This window comes from Drosophila elegans, unplaced genomic scaffold, assembly GCF_018152505.1.
Source record: "Drosophila elegans isolate 14027-0461.03 unplaced genomic scaffold, ASM1815250v1 contig_208, whole genome shotgun sequence".
Taxonomy (NCBI): domain Eukaryota; kingdom Metazoa; phylum Arthropoda; class Insecta; order Diptera; family Drosophilidae; genus Drosophila; species Drosophila elegans.
Genome location: NW_024545578.1, coordinates 16,876,732 through 16,889,952, shown reverse-complemented (window position 1 = coordinate 16,889,952; position 13,221 = coordinate 16,876,732). Strand labels below are relative to the sequence as shown.

At 40.0% G+C, this 13,221-nt stretch overlaps 1 protein-coding gene across 2 annotated transcripts; it reads left to right on the top strand.

Annotated features, from left to right (window-relative positions):
- Positions 1 to 1,764: 1,764 nt before the first annotated feature.
- Positions 1,765 to 13,084, top strand: LOC108147470 (putative uncharacterized protein DDB_G0271606). Of its 2 annotated transcripts, XM_017274016.2 has the most exons (7): positions 1,765 to 1,963; positions 2,157 to 2,260; positions 4,335 to 4,361; positions 5,412 to 5,609; positions 10,063 to 10,307; positions 10,583 to 11,835; positions 12,399 to 13,084. In XM_017274016.2, exons 2-7 carry the CDS (start codon positions 2,165 to 2,167, stop codon positions 12,419 to 12,421), a joined length of 1,842 nt encoding a protein of 613 aa, XP_017129505.1. In that variant the 5' UTR covers positions 1,765 to 1,963; positions 2,157 to 2,164; the 3' UTR covers positions 12,422 to 13,084. The 2 variants fall into 2 exon arrangements, with proteins under 2 accessions (XP_017129505.1, XP_017129506.1); XM_017274017.2 differs by lacking the exon at positions 4,335 to 4,361 and having other exon boundaries at positions 1,766 to 1,963.
- The last annotated feature ends 137 nt before the right edge of the window (positions 13,085 to 13,221 follow it).

Below are 13,221 nucleotides of genomic sequence, written 5' to 3'. Positions count from 1 at the left end.
TTTTTTTTATTTACTAATCACTTGAGTTTGACCAACTTCAAGCGCGGTTTTTATTGGTGGGTTGCCCGCTAGTTCGTTGGCTTGTGACATTTTAATCATAAACCCTAGGAATTATGCAATTAACGTATAGAGTCAAAAGCAGATCTTCGCGTTATATAATACCCGAGGCGGGTCCAATGTTGGGTCACCAAATAGATAATAAACGAGCATCTATCATGATACAAAGCTGTGGCGAAGGAAACAAATCAAAACAAAATTAAAAAGCCAAAACTGGTTTGCCTGCAACATGGCGTATGAGCAATCTCCCTGACTAACAGAACAGTTTCAAATACGGATCATCAGAAAGTCTTATCAATCAAGACCAGCCCTCTTACTTATATTAAAAGCAATTCCCAGAACTGTTCAAAATAATGGACAATCTAAGCAAACAGCAGGCGGCGGCAGCTGTTCCAGCAATCAAGATGAACGCTGACTATATGGCATAAATAGTGGCTACTATATATATCTCTGGTATTCTGCATCTGTATGGGCAAGTGCAATGCTTTTGGCCAGTTACAATCACAATGGAAAAATTACAAAAAAAAAGAGAAATACTACAAAAACTTAATGTTTTTTTTTTCGTAAGCAACCTGAAGTGGTGCAACAACAACTGAACAAGTCAGCTGCAGCAGCGCAGCCGACAACTTTTAAGTCGGGGAGCAAGTTATACGAGGTCTACTCCGGCTGTAAATTTATGTGTGTGATTGTGTTGGCGGAGTTGTGCGAGTACCTTTAGTTTTTAGTGTGTCGCGAGAGCTTTTTCACCACACTCCGCAATACCCTACTCATCCGTGGGGCGTATCGTTATCGTATTTACATAACTTCACAGGTTCTGCTGCTTAACCAAATTTGCTATATCTAATTGCAGGAATGCCTGGCAAATCGTTGATTCTAACATAAAATTAGACTATTCTCAAACAACAATGGCTCTATAAATAGTTGTGTGTACACAAACCATTAAATCATTTAATATAATTTCATTTTTAAATTCAATTTAATTCGCGTTCGGCTAATTGCTAAGCGTCAACGCACAATCACGTGTGTAGCTCAATATTAGGGTCCAACTCAGCCGAAAGCTTTTTCTGTACCTGAGCTCGGCTTGCATATAGACAGTCTTTACACGGTAAGTCGTACGTGTGTACTTTTAAATATTTCTACCTAGATTTGAGATCTGGAGACGTATTTAAATTTTTTATAAACTTATTTATGTATATCAAATATATAAAAATAACCTTAATAATCTAAAGAAAATAGCTTAAAAGTTTAAGGTACATTATTGAGCCTCAAGCCTCTCTAAGCAATAAGGATTTTGAATCCAAAAATTACTTTCTTTCTTTCCTTTCTGTGTAATGTTTTTTTATTTCATTTACTAATTTTAATTTTACCCCGTAGTGTACATTTAGTGAGCCTTCACTGTACCCGTACTTGCATGAATATAGCACAAATGTATTAGTAAGCCAGCCAGCCAGCTTGAGTGTGTTATTGTTGATCTTTTTTATACTATTTTTTGAGTTTAACTTTTGTTTTTCGTTCGTTTGTTCGTATTTCAGCTTCGTGTTGATCGTGCAGCTGTATCTGTATCTGTATATGTATCTGTGTGCTGTAGTTTTTGTATCTCTGTTTCAGAGACCGCTCTGCTGCAGTCGCAGTCGTAGTCGCTGTCTCTGCCTCTGCCGGCGTCGCCGACGGGTACAAAAAAAGTTTTAAATCTGGTAGACTAATCTGAAACGAAACGCGTTTGTGGCTTCAGACGGCGAGTGGCAGTCGTATAACAAAGACGTAGTTCTCCAAAGTTTCCAGAGGCCAAAAATTCTCCCTACTGAAAAGTTGGTCAGGCAACTTTTTCAACCATCAAAACCTGCAGAAAAAAAAAACGCTCTACAAATTCCTTTTACTTTTGTCGAATTTTTGGAAAATCCTCTACGTAAGTGAAGGAATATAAAATACGCTGGATAACGATAACTAAAGCAAGTGAAAAGTGATGAAAGAAAGTGTTCGAGACGGGAAACTGTGCTAGAAATTTAAAAGCGAACTGTTTTGCCATCAGTTGTCCTTGCTTGGATTTTGCGGTCCTGAGTTCCTGAGAGTTAACCGATTGTTCCCCCAATATTTTGTAGTGCTATAGATGACCGAGAAGGATACCGTCTCGATGGCTACCGTGCAAATGAAGCCCGACTATGCGGCTAGCGAGGTCTACAGCACCGCCAGCGAACCGCCACCGGTGAGTACAGTAAAGCCTCGATCTGTTAGCTCCGCTCTCTTTGTGTGTGAAAAATGGCGAGACTAATTGCAAGCAGATTCCTCATTTTGTCCAGCAATTATTTGCGCTAATTTTGGATTTGCACAGAAAGCCGTAATGAGCTAGGAGAAAATACATTTAACGAGATCTAGATCTTTGCCTATTATTGTTTTTGAAACATTTTTTTTTAGAAATAAATCACTTTTTAATTCAGCTGAGATTGTAAAACATAAATCAGTTTAAATTCCATTTGGCTTGCCACACTTAATGAACACATTCATTGTTAAAGGGAAAATACCCAAATGATCTTTAGGAAGCAATCTACATTTTGTATCTGCGCATTTAATATTTTCCTTAGCTTAGCTGACCTGTTGAACGTTGATTGGCCAGCAGCCAAGTGGGTTAGAAAATGCCAGGGTCACCCTTTGACTTATTGCATCCGCTGCCGTACCACAGAGCGTATGCGCAATGCGGACTTTTTTCTGCACGCAGCTGCAAACGTGAGCTGCATTTTCACCAAATCAGTCTGCATTGCATGCATAAGCAATTTGCAAGCCGCCCATTAATGTGCAATTTAAAAAAAAAATTATTACTGTCTGACAGCCGGGAGGGAATCGCATGCAACGTGAGCGGCTTTGACAATTTTCTGCGACTTGACATTTCCCTGGGATAGTCCACAGTCCGCAGTCGTCAGTGTCTGCATGATACGAGATACACTCGAATACTTTTGCTTCACTTCTCGGCAAGGTGTGAATGGATCTGTGTATCCGATATGGTTGGACAACTAGAAATCCGCCTTAATACGAATCTCGGAAAGCTCTAATGCTCCAGTCACGACACGCTAATAACGCAAAACCTAAACAAACACAATACCTATAAAGGCTGTGCCACCGAGTACTTTGGCTTGTTCAACTTGTTTTCCCAGCCATACCATATATTTATATATATATATATACGAAATTATTAGATCTCTGGGTGTGATAGTTTGTGTGGGTTCATTAAAAATAAAAATTTGCATAAATTGCACAGTACATTTTGCATTTGGCATTCAAACGTCAGCATCCGCATCAGCCATAAAATGATTTGTGCGGTACCATTCACGCGAGGGTTTTCCCCTCCCATTATTATCGCCTTAGCAGCGGTACAGTGAAAGCAAAAAGTTATCTAACAGGCTCATAGGAAGTGCATACTTACATTAACCCGAAACGAAAAATGCGGTAAATCTGATTGGTCGAGGTATAAAAACACAGTAAAAGATTAATAAAAAATAAAAAATATTCAAAGATAAAATTTTTATAATCTAAAATTCGTTTACCCTCAACAAATATTACACTGAAAGCTGATAAATCTTTTGGTGTGCTGTTATTACAAAGCATAAATAAAACATTTGAATAATTACCAGTTTTTAATGCATTAAATACGCATTTATTAGATCTTAATGACGATAAACCAAGCCAATGACTGGATTAAAAAAAAGATTTGAACAACCATTAAGTATACAGGGGCGATAAATCAGTAAAGCTAACAAATATCATTAGTATTTAGTGAATAAAAAATATATATATACTTCAATAAAAGCCAATGATTTAAAAAGTATAATTCATAGAGCCGATAGACTGACCTTTCTAATAAATCAACAGACCTGAGACAGTCCATCAATCAATAAGTTACTCAATACGTCAATAGCTCTGTCGAAGCCTTCACAAATCGACCCTTGGCCAAAAGCTTTCCCTTTTGTGCATTATTTACCTTTAAGTCATATGTGTAAGGTTTTTACCTCAAGTATTATTCAGCGACCCCACACAAATGCAGTACAATCTCATTAACTTTTTTGTCTTCTCTTGTTTTTATGTACTTTTCCTTAACATATCGTATGTGTATGTGTGCACAACACTCCAAACAAAAACCACAAAAATCGTTTTTCTTTCGTTTGCTGAAAAATGTGAATGCAAAAAAAAACTAAAAACGAACTCGAAACCATGATTGACAATATGAAATTTTCTCTATTCCCCCGCACTCGCCACAACACAAAAACAACACCCAAAACCAACCACAGATGGGATTTTTTAACTTTAATCATCAGGTTTGTCGCTCAAGTCTTTTGTCTGCACAAAAATCTTCACAAAAAAAGGAAAAAAAAAATTAAAACCTCATCAAGTAGAGTAGAGTAGAGTAGTGTAAAATAGAGTGCCAGGCGATCCATTCACTTCCACTTCACTTTGCCTGGTGTTGATGATGATGATCACTCACTCACAATTCACTTTCGCAACTGCATTTTGGGGCCACGCCAGCCACGCACGTAAAGGTGTTAACAAAAAATAAAACCAAGAAAAACAAAAAAAAAAACATTGCACATTTCGAAAAGATATAGATATAACCGAGAAAGAGCTGCCTCACCTGACTGCACCCACACTCAAGTCGACTCTTCGTCTTCAGTTTTCTCTTGGGCTTGCCATTTCCTTAATTTTGCGGTGGGCTTCCTGTTATGCAATCGCAGACCCCAATGCGGAATATATATATACCTAAGCATTTTTGTGGATATTCCTATGCTGCGGCTTTTTGCATCCACTTGTAAATTTTTGCACCTTAAGCGGAAAGCTTAAACATCAGTCACGGCTTGGCTCTGCTGGAAAAGCAAATATTTGCGGTGATCTAAGACGCAGTTAACTTGATTTTATAAACACTTGCCGAAAAGTTAAATGCGTTTGACAATCACTTATTGTTTATTACCTCATGTCTCATCTTTGGCTGTTGAACTATTTAGCAATTTATGTTGAGTCACCGCTTTTTACTATACACTTTCTGTACAAACTCAAACTTTTTACTTACTTTTAAGCAGACTCAATTTCTTGTAAAATTAAAGTAATCAACATATAAACTCTTTCTGCACCCTGCACTAATATATAAATTCTCTAAAACTTAAACATTTTGAAGGGGAAAACGTGCTCGGCCATGCTAAAGAGTATTTTGTAGAGTAAGGTCGTGGCTTTTACCTGACCCCCAAAATAACTGACACACAGAGAGGTCATAGACAAAAGAGCACGTAGAAATATTAAATTGCATGTAACAAAAACACATTTAAATGTGCATTTTAAAAACCTCATGGCTAATCTTATTTCGTGTCATTTTTTAGGCCTACAAGCGCCAGGCGAATTCGGTGAAGATTGCCAAGATCACCGCCTTCACCATCATCGTGTCGTCCTTCATCCTGGGCTCCTTTATCCTGGCCTCGTCGTATCTGCAGGCCAAGGCCTCGTGCGACCAGGTGCAGGCCCTCGATTCGGTGCTGGAAAAGGAGCTTATGCTCGAGACTCTGCAGCAGGTGGGCAAGGTGAGTCCAATATACATTTACCTCTAATATACCAATCCGCACAATCCGTCGTGCTTCAATGATCCGCTGCTATGGCAGATTTGTATCGTGTTCGGACTCTGGCTTTTAAAATTACATAGTTGGGTAATAATGGCTCGCATCGTTTGGCTGCACACGCCACAGATCGGAGTCAACTCCCAAAAAAAGTTCGAATATTAAGCAAAATTAAATATAATTACCGGAAAATGTAGGTACAATCTGTGGTAGCCGAAAAGTATTGCCTGTTCGTGTGGACTAGGTATAATTTCCCTGAAAAAGTTGTTGACTGCACGCGCTATTAGTTCCACGGGATCGCAGACTTGTGACAGGCACTGTGAGGGGGGTTTTAATGTACGAAAAAATAATACGCGGTATATATATTATTAGCTTAAGGCGTAGCAACTGTTTCTCATTTAGTAGGAATTTCGCCCGGAGAAAACGAAAAATAGTTTAAATTTTCTTGGGTAGTTTTAAATTGATATGTTTTTATTTTATATAGATAAATTGTTTTTACTCAACTTCATGTTGGCTATAAATCACTGAGACTTTTATTAACCAATAACTCTACACGTAAATAAGAAAATAGAGCTAATCGTTTCCTAGACTTTTTGTTATATACAAATCTTTCATATGCCAACACACCTTACCACATAACTGGCAATTTGATCAAAAGTGATTGAATAAGCACCTCAAAAGCCATTACGCATATTCACATGTAATAGCACAAAACAAATTTTCAATTGTGTGCTTCCTTGAGAAATTTAACGCTTGTAACCGTAACCAAATGGCCATTATAAAAATCAAAGTATCAACACCATAAAACGATGGATATAAAATGGCTGATAGATGATTGGATGACTGGCCAAAGAGCATAATTCAAACTTAATGACTTTCGGCCAATCATTTGCATTCGTGTCATCAATATTCAATTAGCCGATATGGAAAGTGCAAAATGAAACAAATTACACATATGCCAGCGAAGGGAAAGGGGGGCTATACACTGTTTATAATACTGTGATCAGGTTGTTCAACTCGCAGCGCAGATGGCTTATGTAAACGAATGAACGAACAAACTCAGCGAATGCAACGATAAATTCAATCAAGCGAAATTCCCATAATTTGACGCTTAAGTGGACACCAAAATGGTGGAGTTCGCATTTGGAGCTTGCGACATAATAACCAGAGAGCAGCAGCAGCAGCAGCAGCAGCCACAGCAGCAATAGCAAACAATTGCGAATCAAATGCCAGACAAAGTGAAAGCAGCAGTCAGTAGTAACAAAAAGCATGTTGCAAGCCACATACAAAAATACAACACAAACAAAATCCACTCAAGCGGGCGTGGGCGCAGCAATTGTTGTTGCTGTTGCTGATGTTGCCGCTGTGCTGATGTTGCTGCTGGGTTGCTGCTGCTGCTGCTGCTGGGGCATCCAAAATGCCAGAGATCATCAGTTGAAAGAGCAGCAGCAACTAGAGATGGTCGGAAAATCGTGAAAGTGAATTTTTGCCCCTATGCAACTTCCCTTGAATGAATGCAATTGTTATGTGATCACCTGAAAAACCAAACCCAGCCAAACCCAGTCAAATCCCCTAAAAATATACCTTTTTGTAAAGGCTCATTATTGAATATATGATCCCAATTAATTTGATTGTGCTGATATTTAATGGATAAGAGTGAAAGCTACAAATAATTGTAAAGCCATCTTAATGAACCATTGTTGCACTGAAGTTTATGGTTAAAATTTGTTTTTTTGAATCTTTAACCAAATTTTTAGGCTGTCTGTAAGTAATTAAATGTTTATTTGGAATGAAATTATGAAATTGAAATTTAATGTCTGTGATACTTAAATTCAATTTTCGGTGGAAATTTGGTTAAAAATGAATTCTGTAATCGTTTATAAGAACACTTTGTCTTAATTCTGAGGAATTCCAGAGGAATTACTCACTTGAATTTTAAGGTTTCTTCGCCTTAATGTTCACTTTGCAGAAACCAGAGTTAAGAAATCCTCCTCCTCCCAAATGCAATTCCCTACACCGCCGTTTGCTTTGGTATCTCCTGCTGATGAAGATCTTCTCACGTGGCCATCGCTTGCAACAGCCGGTCCATAATGCAATTTTACTGTCATTTTGGTTTTTTTCGTTTTTTCGTTGGTTTCTTTTGCCGGCTGGCGCCGCTTGGCACCAACCAAAAATAAGCAGCCGAGCAACCTTTCAGGCAAACATCCCAGGCATCCAGCAAAAAAGCCATCAGCGACTGAGAGACCAAAGACCGAAGACCAAAGACCGGAGTTCCATTGTGGTTTTGGCCATTGCCGTTGACTGTTTGCCATTTAAGGCGAGTTGCGCGCCTGAGTCTTTCGTTTTTTTTGTTGCTTTTGCTTGTTTGTCGTACTTTGTTTTTTTTTTTGTTTTTGGGACAAAGCAAATGCTTTTTTTGGCCTGACGATTATGTAATGTACCGACATACAGGCAGCCAGCACATAGGTAAATATAATTTATCTGCTGTTGTGCAAAATCGTTTGGCACTTCGACAGTGAAGGAATAAAAAGAACGTCAAGAGACGGGGAGAGGAAAAACTTATTATGCTGGCTAAGCAAATGGATGTTTTTATGGATGATTTCCCTAAAGAAATTGCCGTGCGCCGCCTGTAGAATTACAATTGACGTGCGTCAGTCAGCCGGGCTATAAATAAAGATTTTGCAAATTAAATGCCTACCGTCTGACTTCGGATGGCTGTCTGTCATTTTAATTGCATAGAGCGTTCAATTTGTAATCATTTAATTGTCATCTTAATGCGACTCGAGTCGATTCCCCACATGTCCCTCGCAATAAACAAATTAGGGGCAAACAAATGTTCTCTTTGTATTATAATAGATCTTATCTCCAGACGCGACTGGCCTTGAAATTCAACTACGAATGCGAAAATAAACAATCAAATCGAGCGAACTTGTTTGCTGAACTGGTTGGGTTCGGTTTCGGTTTCGGTTTCGGTTTCGATTTTAGTTTTTTTTCTTTTCTGCTGTTTTCCTCCAAAAGTGATGTTAAAGTGAAATTTTCGGATTGTGTGTCACCTGGCCTGGGAGCAAATGACTCAGGTTTGACTCAGTTTTTGGTCCATTTTGCATATACAGGTTTTTGTTTCGTTTTTTCTGAGAAGCTGTGAAAATGAATTATAATTTGTCACACTGCTGAATTTCGTTTAAAGTAAGCGACTTTTTAACTTTGCTTGAATAATTTGGAAGGGCTAAGGGACAGAAACCTTGAATTCGTAAATGGTAAATGTAAGGGTTTTTAAAGTAAGAAACCTTACTTAAAGAGAATTTCTTTGCAAATGATATATAAATAATTAAATACATATCTAGAAACAAGGTCCTTTACAAATATTTTAACCCTATGAGGGTAACATTGTCTTGATGCTCCAAAACACATATGTAGTACTCAATTTCAAGGGCAAATAAATTACTTTCAGCTCTGTCAACAGAGATTTCCTGTTTTAAGAATCTCAGCCAATTGGAGGAAACCCGAAGAGAACTTGTCTCAATTCAATGTCAACCTCTTCTGTCAAGTACATGGTGACCTGCAAAATAAGCCATCCACAAACCGGATATATAAAACATTATCCAAATCACCTCTCTCCGATTCCGACTCCGACTCCGAATCCAACTCCAGCTCCACCTAACTCCCCCTCATTTGTGGCTCGGCATTAATGAGGTTCATATAATTTAAATATATTTTTCGTTTGTTATTTCTGTGGCCATTGTGGTTGGGCATGAGTTTTGTTTAGCCACGATTCACTCAGATATAGCCATTTGTTTGTGTATGCGATTATGTAATTTCATTGCTGTTCGTTGCTGTTTTGTTTGGACTTCTCGAGCCGCAGCAACAACAAGTCTGTTCCGATGGCATTTTACTTTTGGTTTCGGTCGTATGTAGGTTGGGGTCACATCTCCGCCGGGCAATTGACTGCGATGACTGCCACCGGGGTCTGCCCCTCATTGTTTCGAGCACGAAGAGCAGGCAAGAAGCCCCAGCAAAAAATAGACAAGCAAATAACGAAAACAAACTCCGCCGAGACACTCAGTTTCAGTTGAGGGCCTAAACAACTTTGTCAATTTACGACAAAAAGCTGAAAAATTGGGGAATGATATAAGACTGTCTAAGATTGACATTTTGACTTTGGTAAGAACTGGAAATTTCAATTAAGTTAAGGGAAATTACGTAAACTTGTAATAAGAGTAAGATAAACTGTAATGTAAATAAAAAAAAAACAAAAATATTTATACTTTTATGGTTATTGTTATAATCGGTTTTATAAATTAAAATTAGAGACCGAAACAAGCTGAATACACTGCTAGTCTTTGGATACTTTAAACGACATTTGATTTAAATTTAATGCTTATAACAAAGCTAATATAAGCACTGTGGTCTTTGTTTTCAGGAGCTTCCTCGCGCTGAACCACTCCTAGGATCCGCCGGATCTGCCGACGACTCCGAGTTGCAGAGCCTGGAGCCTGAGAGCCGCAAGGCTGAAGCCACCCAGGATGCCGAGGAGCACTCCTCCGACAAGGACAACTCCTACTCCGACAGCGATGAGACCGACGAGCTGCAGAAGTACCCCGGCAAAATGCCGCTCGAGCTGGACTTGAGCGACCTGGCTGCCGCCATTCTGCGCAACAACAAGAAGTAAGAGCCTAAAAGTTAGATAGATAGATTAAAAAATTTAAATTCAATTTAAATTATATTTAATTTAAAACAATCCCAAAGCACATAGACAACAGATAAAACTATTCAAATAATTGATTTTGTTAGGGCAATATATGTAGACTTATTGATTTTTTTGTATTTGTATGACTTTTGCATACAAAATTGCAATTTAAAAAAGAAGGATTACAAAAATGATGACCGACTTAGATAGTACCAATCCTAATCGTATTAAAATCTCTCCCTTCACCCCACAGATCCCGCATGAACTGTGTGGTGGAGCGCAAGCATGCCGAGGAGATTGTCGACTCGCCCTCGAAGACGGTGGCCCTGCCCTTCGGCGTCAACCTGACCACGGATCCCAAGAAGGCCCGCATCACCGGCGAGCGCATCTCGATCTTCTGCGACGGCGGCGACGAGAAGGACAAGGAGGAGAAGGAGGCCAAGCGGCAGAGGGAGCAGGAGGAGGAGGACTCCGACGAGGATGCCGAGCCGCTGAGGCCCATGTTCATTCCCTTCCAGCGAGTGCCCATCCCCTTCGGTCGCATTCCCGACCAGATGCCGCTGACGCACATGCCCCAGAGAATGATGCCCCCGGCCATGCAGATGCACCAGCAGCTGCCCCATCAGCAACAGCAGCAGCAGGGACCCATCATCATCCGCCAGCTGCCGCCTCCGTTCCAGCACCTGCCCATGCGTCCACCCATGCCGCCGCAGGTGATGCAGGCCCCCCGCATGGAGTCCTCCGAGGAGATGCAGATGCAGATGCCCAAGGTCCAGACACTGCGCATTCACATGCAGCAGATCCCCTTCCGTGAGATCCACGTGGCCGACGATGTGCCCGTCCAGATTCCCGCCCAGCAGCGCCAGGAGCAGCAGCAGCGCCAGGAGATGCAGCACCGCCAGGAGATGCAGCAGCGTCAGGAGATGCAGCAGCGCCAGGAGCAGCGCGAGGTCCCCCAGATCCAGATCCAGCCCATGCCCTTCGGCATGGCCCTGCAGCGTGTGGGCATCACCGCCGAGGATCTGAGGAACATCCAGCGCATGGCCGAGGATCGCATCACCGACGAGCTGCGTCGTCTGGCCGCCGAGGAGGGTGCGGAATCCAGCGAGGGCAGTGAGGAGGATGTCTCCACCTCCGCCGAGCAGGCCACCACCGAGGCACAGACCTCCGTGCAGCAGCAACAGCAGCAGCAGCAGACCAACCAGCCTGAACAGCAGGAGGTGCAGCACCAGGAGGTCAGCCAGGAGCGACAGGAGCAGCAGCAGCAGCCGGAGCAGCAGGAGCAGCAGGTGCCCCAGATGCGCATCCAGCGCTTGATCCTGCAGCCACTGCCGGAGCAGCCCCGTGACACCATGACCCCGCCCATGCCCGACCAGTCCCAGCAGTTGCCCTTCGGACGCATGATCTACGGCCGCAGTCTGGCCCAGCCCGTCCGCATCCCAGTGCCCATGATGCAGGCCATGGAGGGAGGAGCTGCTGTCCCCGAAGAGTCTCAGCGACCTCACTGTGAGTACCACCCATTCCTTAAGTAGAGAGTACACTTAAAAAGACCATGACGCCTTAATTTCAAGTTTATCTTATTTTAAATCTTAAAACAAAAATTCCAAATACATTAATAGCAGTGTTGGGGTGTACCTAGATACCTAAGCTTGATGTTTACAAAATTGTTTATCTTTTGCCTTACCAAAGTACTTCTTTACCTATGTAGATCCAAAAAACACTAAATATTAGCCTCTCCAATTAAACAAATAAATGTGTTCTTACCCAATTAATATAACCGTCTAAAGCCCCGATTCATTTTCATAGAATGTATAATTACATTCAAACCAGTTGTATTCATTAATATGCCATTAAAAGATGAAGACAAATTAAATTAATCAAATGAATATTTATGACTCGAATTAAATTTCAGAATAATTTACTTTGAATTACGTTTCAAAACGGATTTATTAATTAATCGACCATTAATTGTTACTCATAAATTTATTTAATCTTGGGACTTTAAAGCACACATTTTTAATATGATTTTTATTCTTTAATCATTAACTAATTCATTTCTCCATTGACAGTCGTCCAGCCTCGTTCCGTTTAAGTAACAAGAAGACCACGCCTGTGATTGCTGCTGTGCGAATCGAATCTCGACGAGATGGAAGAATGAGAAAAACTAGGAGAAGGAGTCATTATGTCCCTAACTGAACCCGAAGAATCTATTGAATTGTAACCGAGTCGTCTCGATTTGTTTTGTTATTAAAGCAGCTTAAAAAAAAAACGTTAAAACCAAAACTAAATCAAAAAGTTTAAAAACATCCCTTCCACCCATTTTGGCCTCCTTTTAAAACCTTTTTCTATATATTTCATATTTGTATATTTTATATAACTGCGTGTATAACATTCCAATCAACAACAACACAAAAGCAGACAGAAATCTCCTGTGAGAAGAAAATTGTAAAAGTTTTCCAAATGTTTTTTTTTTCTTTCAGTTTTTTGAATTGTCTACAGTTTTGTTTTCACATACACACAAATAAATCCGATGGAAATTTTTGTACATAAATTATTATCGTATTTTTAATTAATTAATTGTCTTGTGTAGTTGTTAGTAAATTAAGAACGATGATGGAGCTGATCTGATCTTGATATAATCAAATTCCAAAACCATCGACAGCAAAGATAAATTTGTACATTTTATATAATTATATATACTATATACACACACACATTTTGAAGCGAATAAAATTGTGGATAATTGGAAATCAAATATAATGTGTTTTTGTTTGAAAACCAAAGTGGGAAATGGAACTTTAGAAAAGCCCTGGTGAAATTTGAAAATCAAGTTGTCGCAAGACCTATAGACTTTTTTGGAATGCCATTTTTCTGAGACAAGCTAAATTTTTT

What these genes read in the sequence shown, in the direction of transcription:
- LOC108147470 (XM_017274016.2), top strand. Translation starts at nt 2,165, where the DNA reads ATGACCGAGAAGGATACCGTCTCGATGGCTACCGTGCAAATGAAGCCC. An exon ending in TTTTTAACTTTAATCATCAG is followed by an intron (nt 4,362 to 5,411) that starts GTTTGTCGCTCA and finishes GTCATTTTTTAG; the next exon opens with GCCTACAAGCGCCAGGCGAA. An exon ending in ATTCTGCGCAACAACAAGAA is followed by an intron (nt 10,308 to 10,582) that starts GTAAGAGCCTAA and finishes TTCACCCCACAG; the next exon opens with ATCCCGCATGAACTGTGTGG.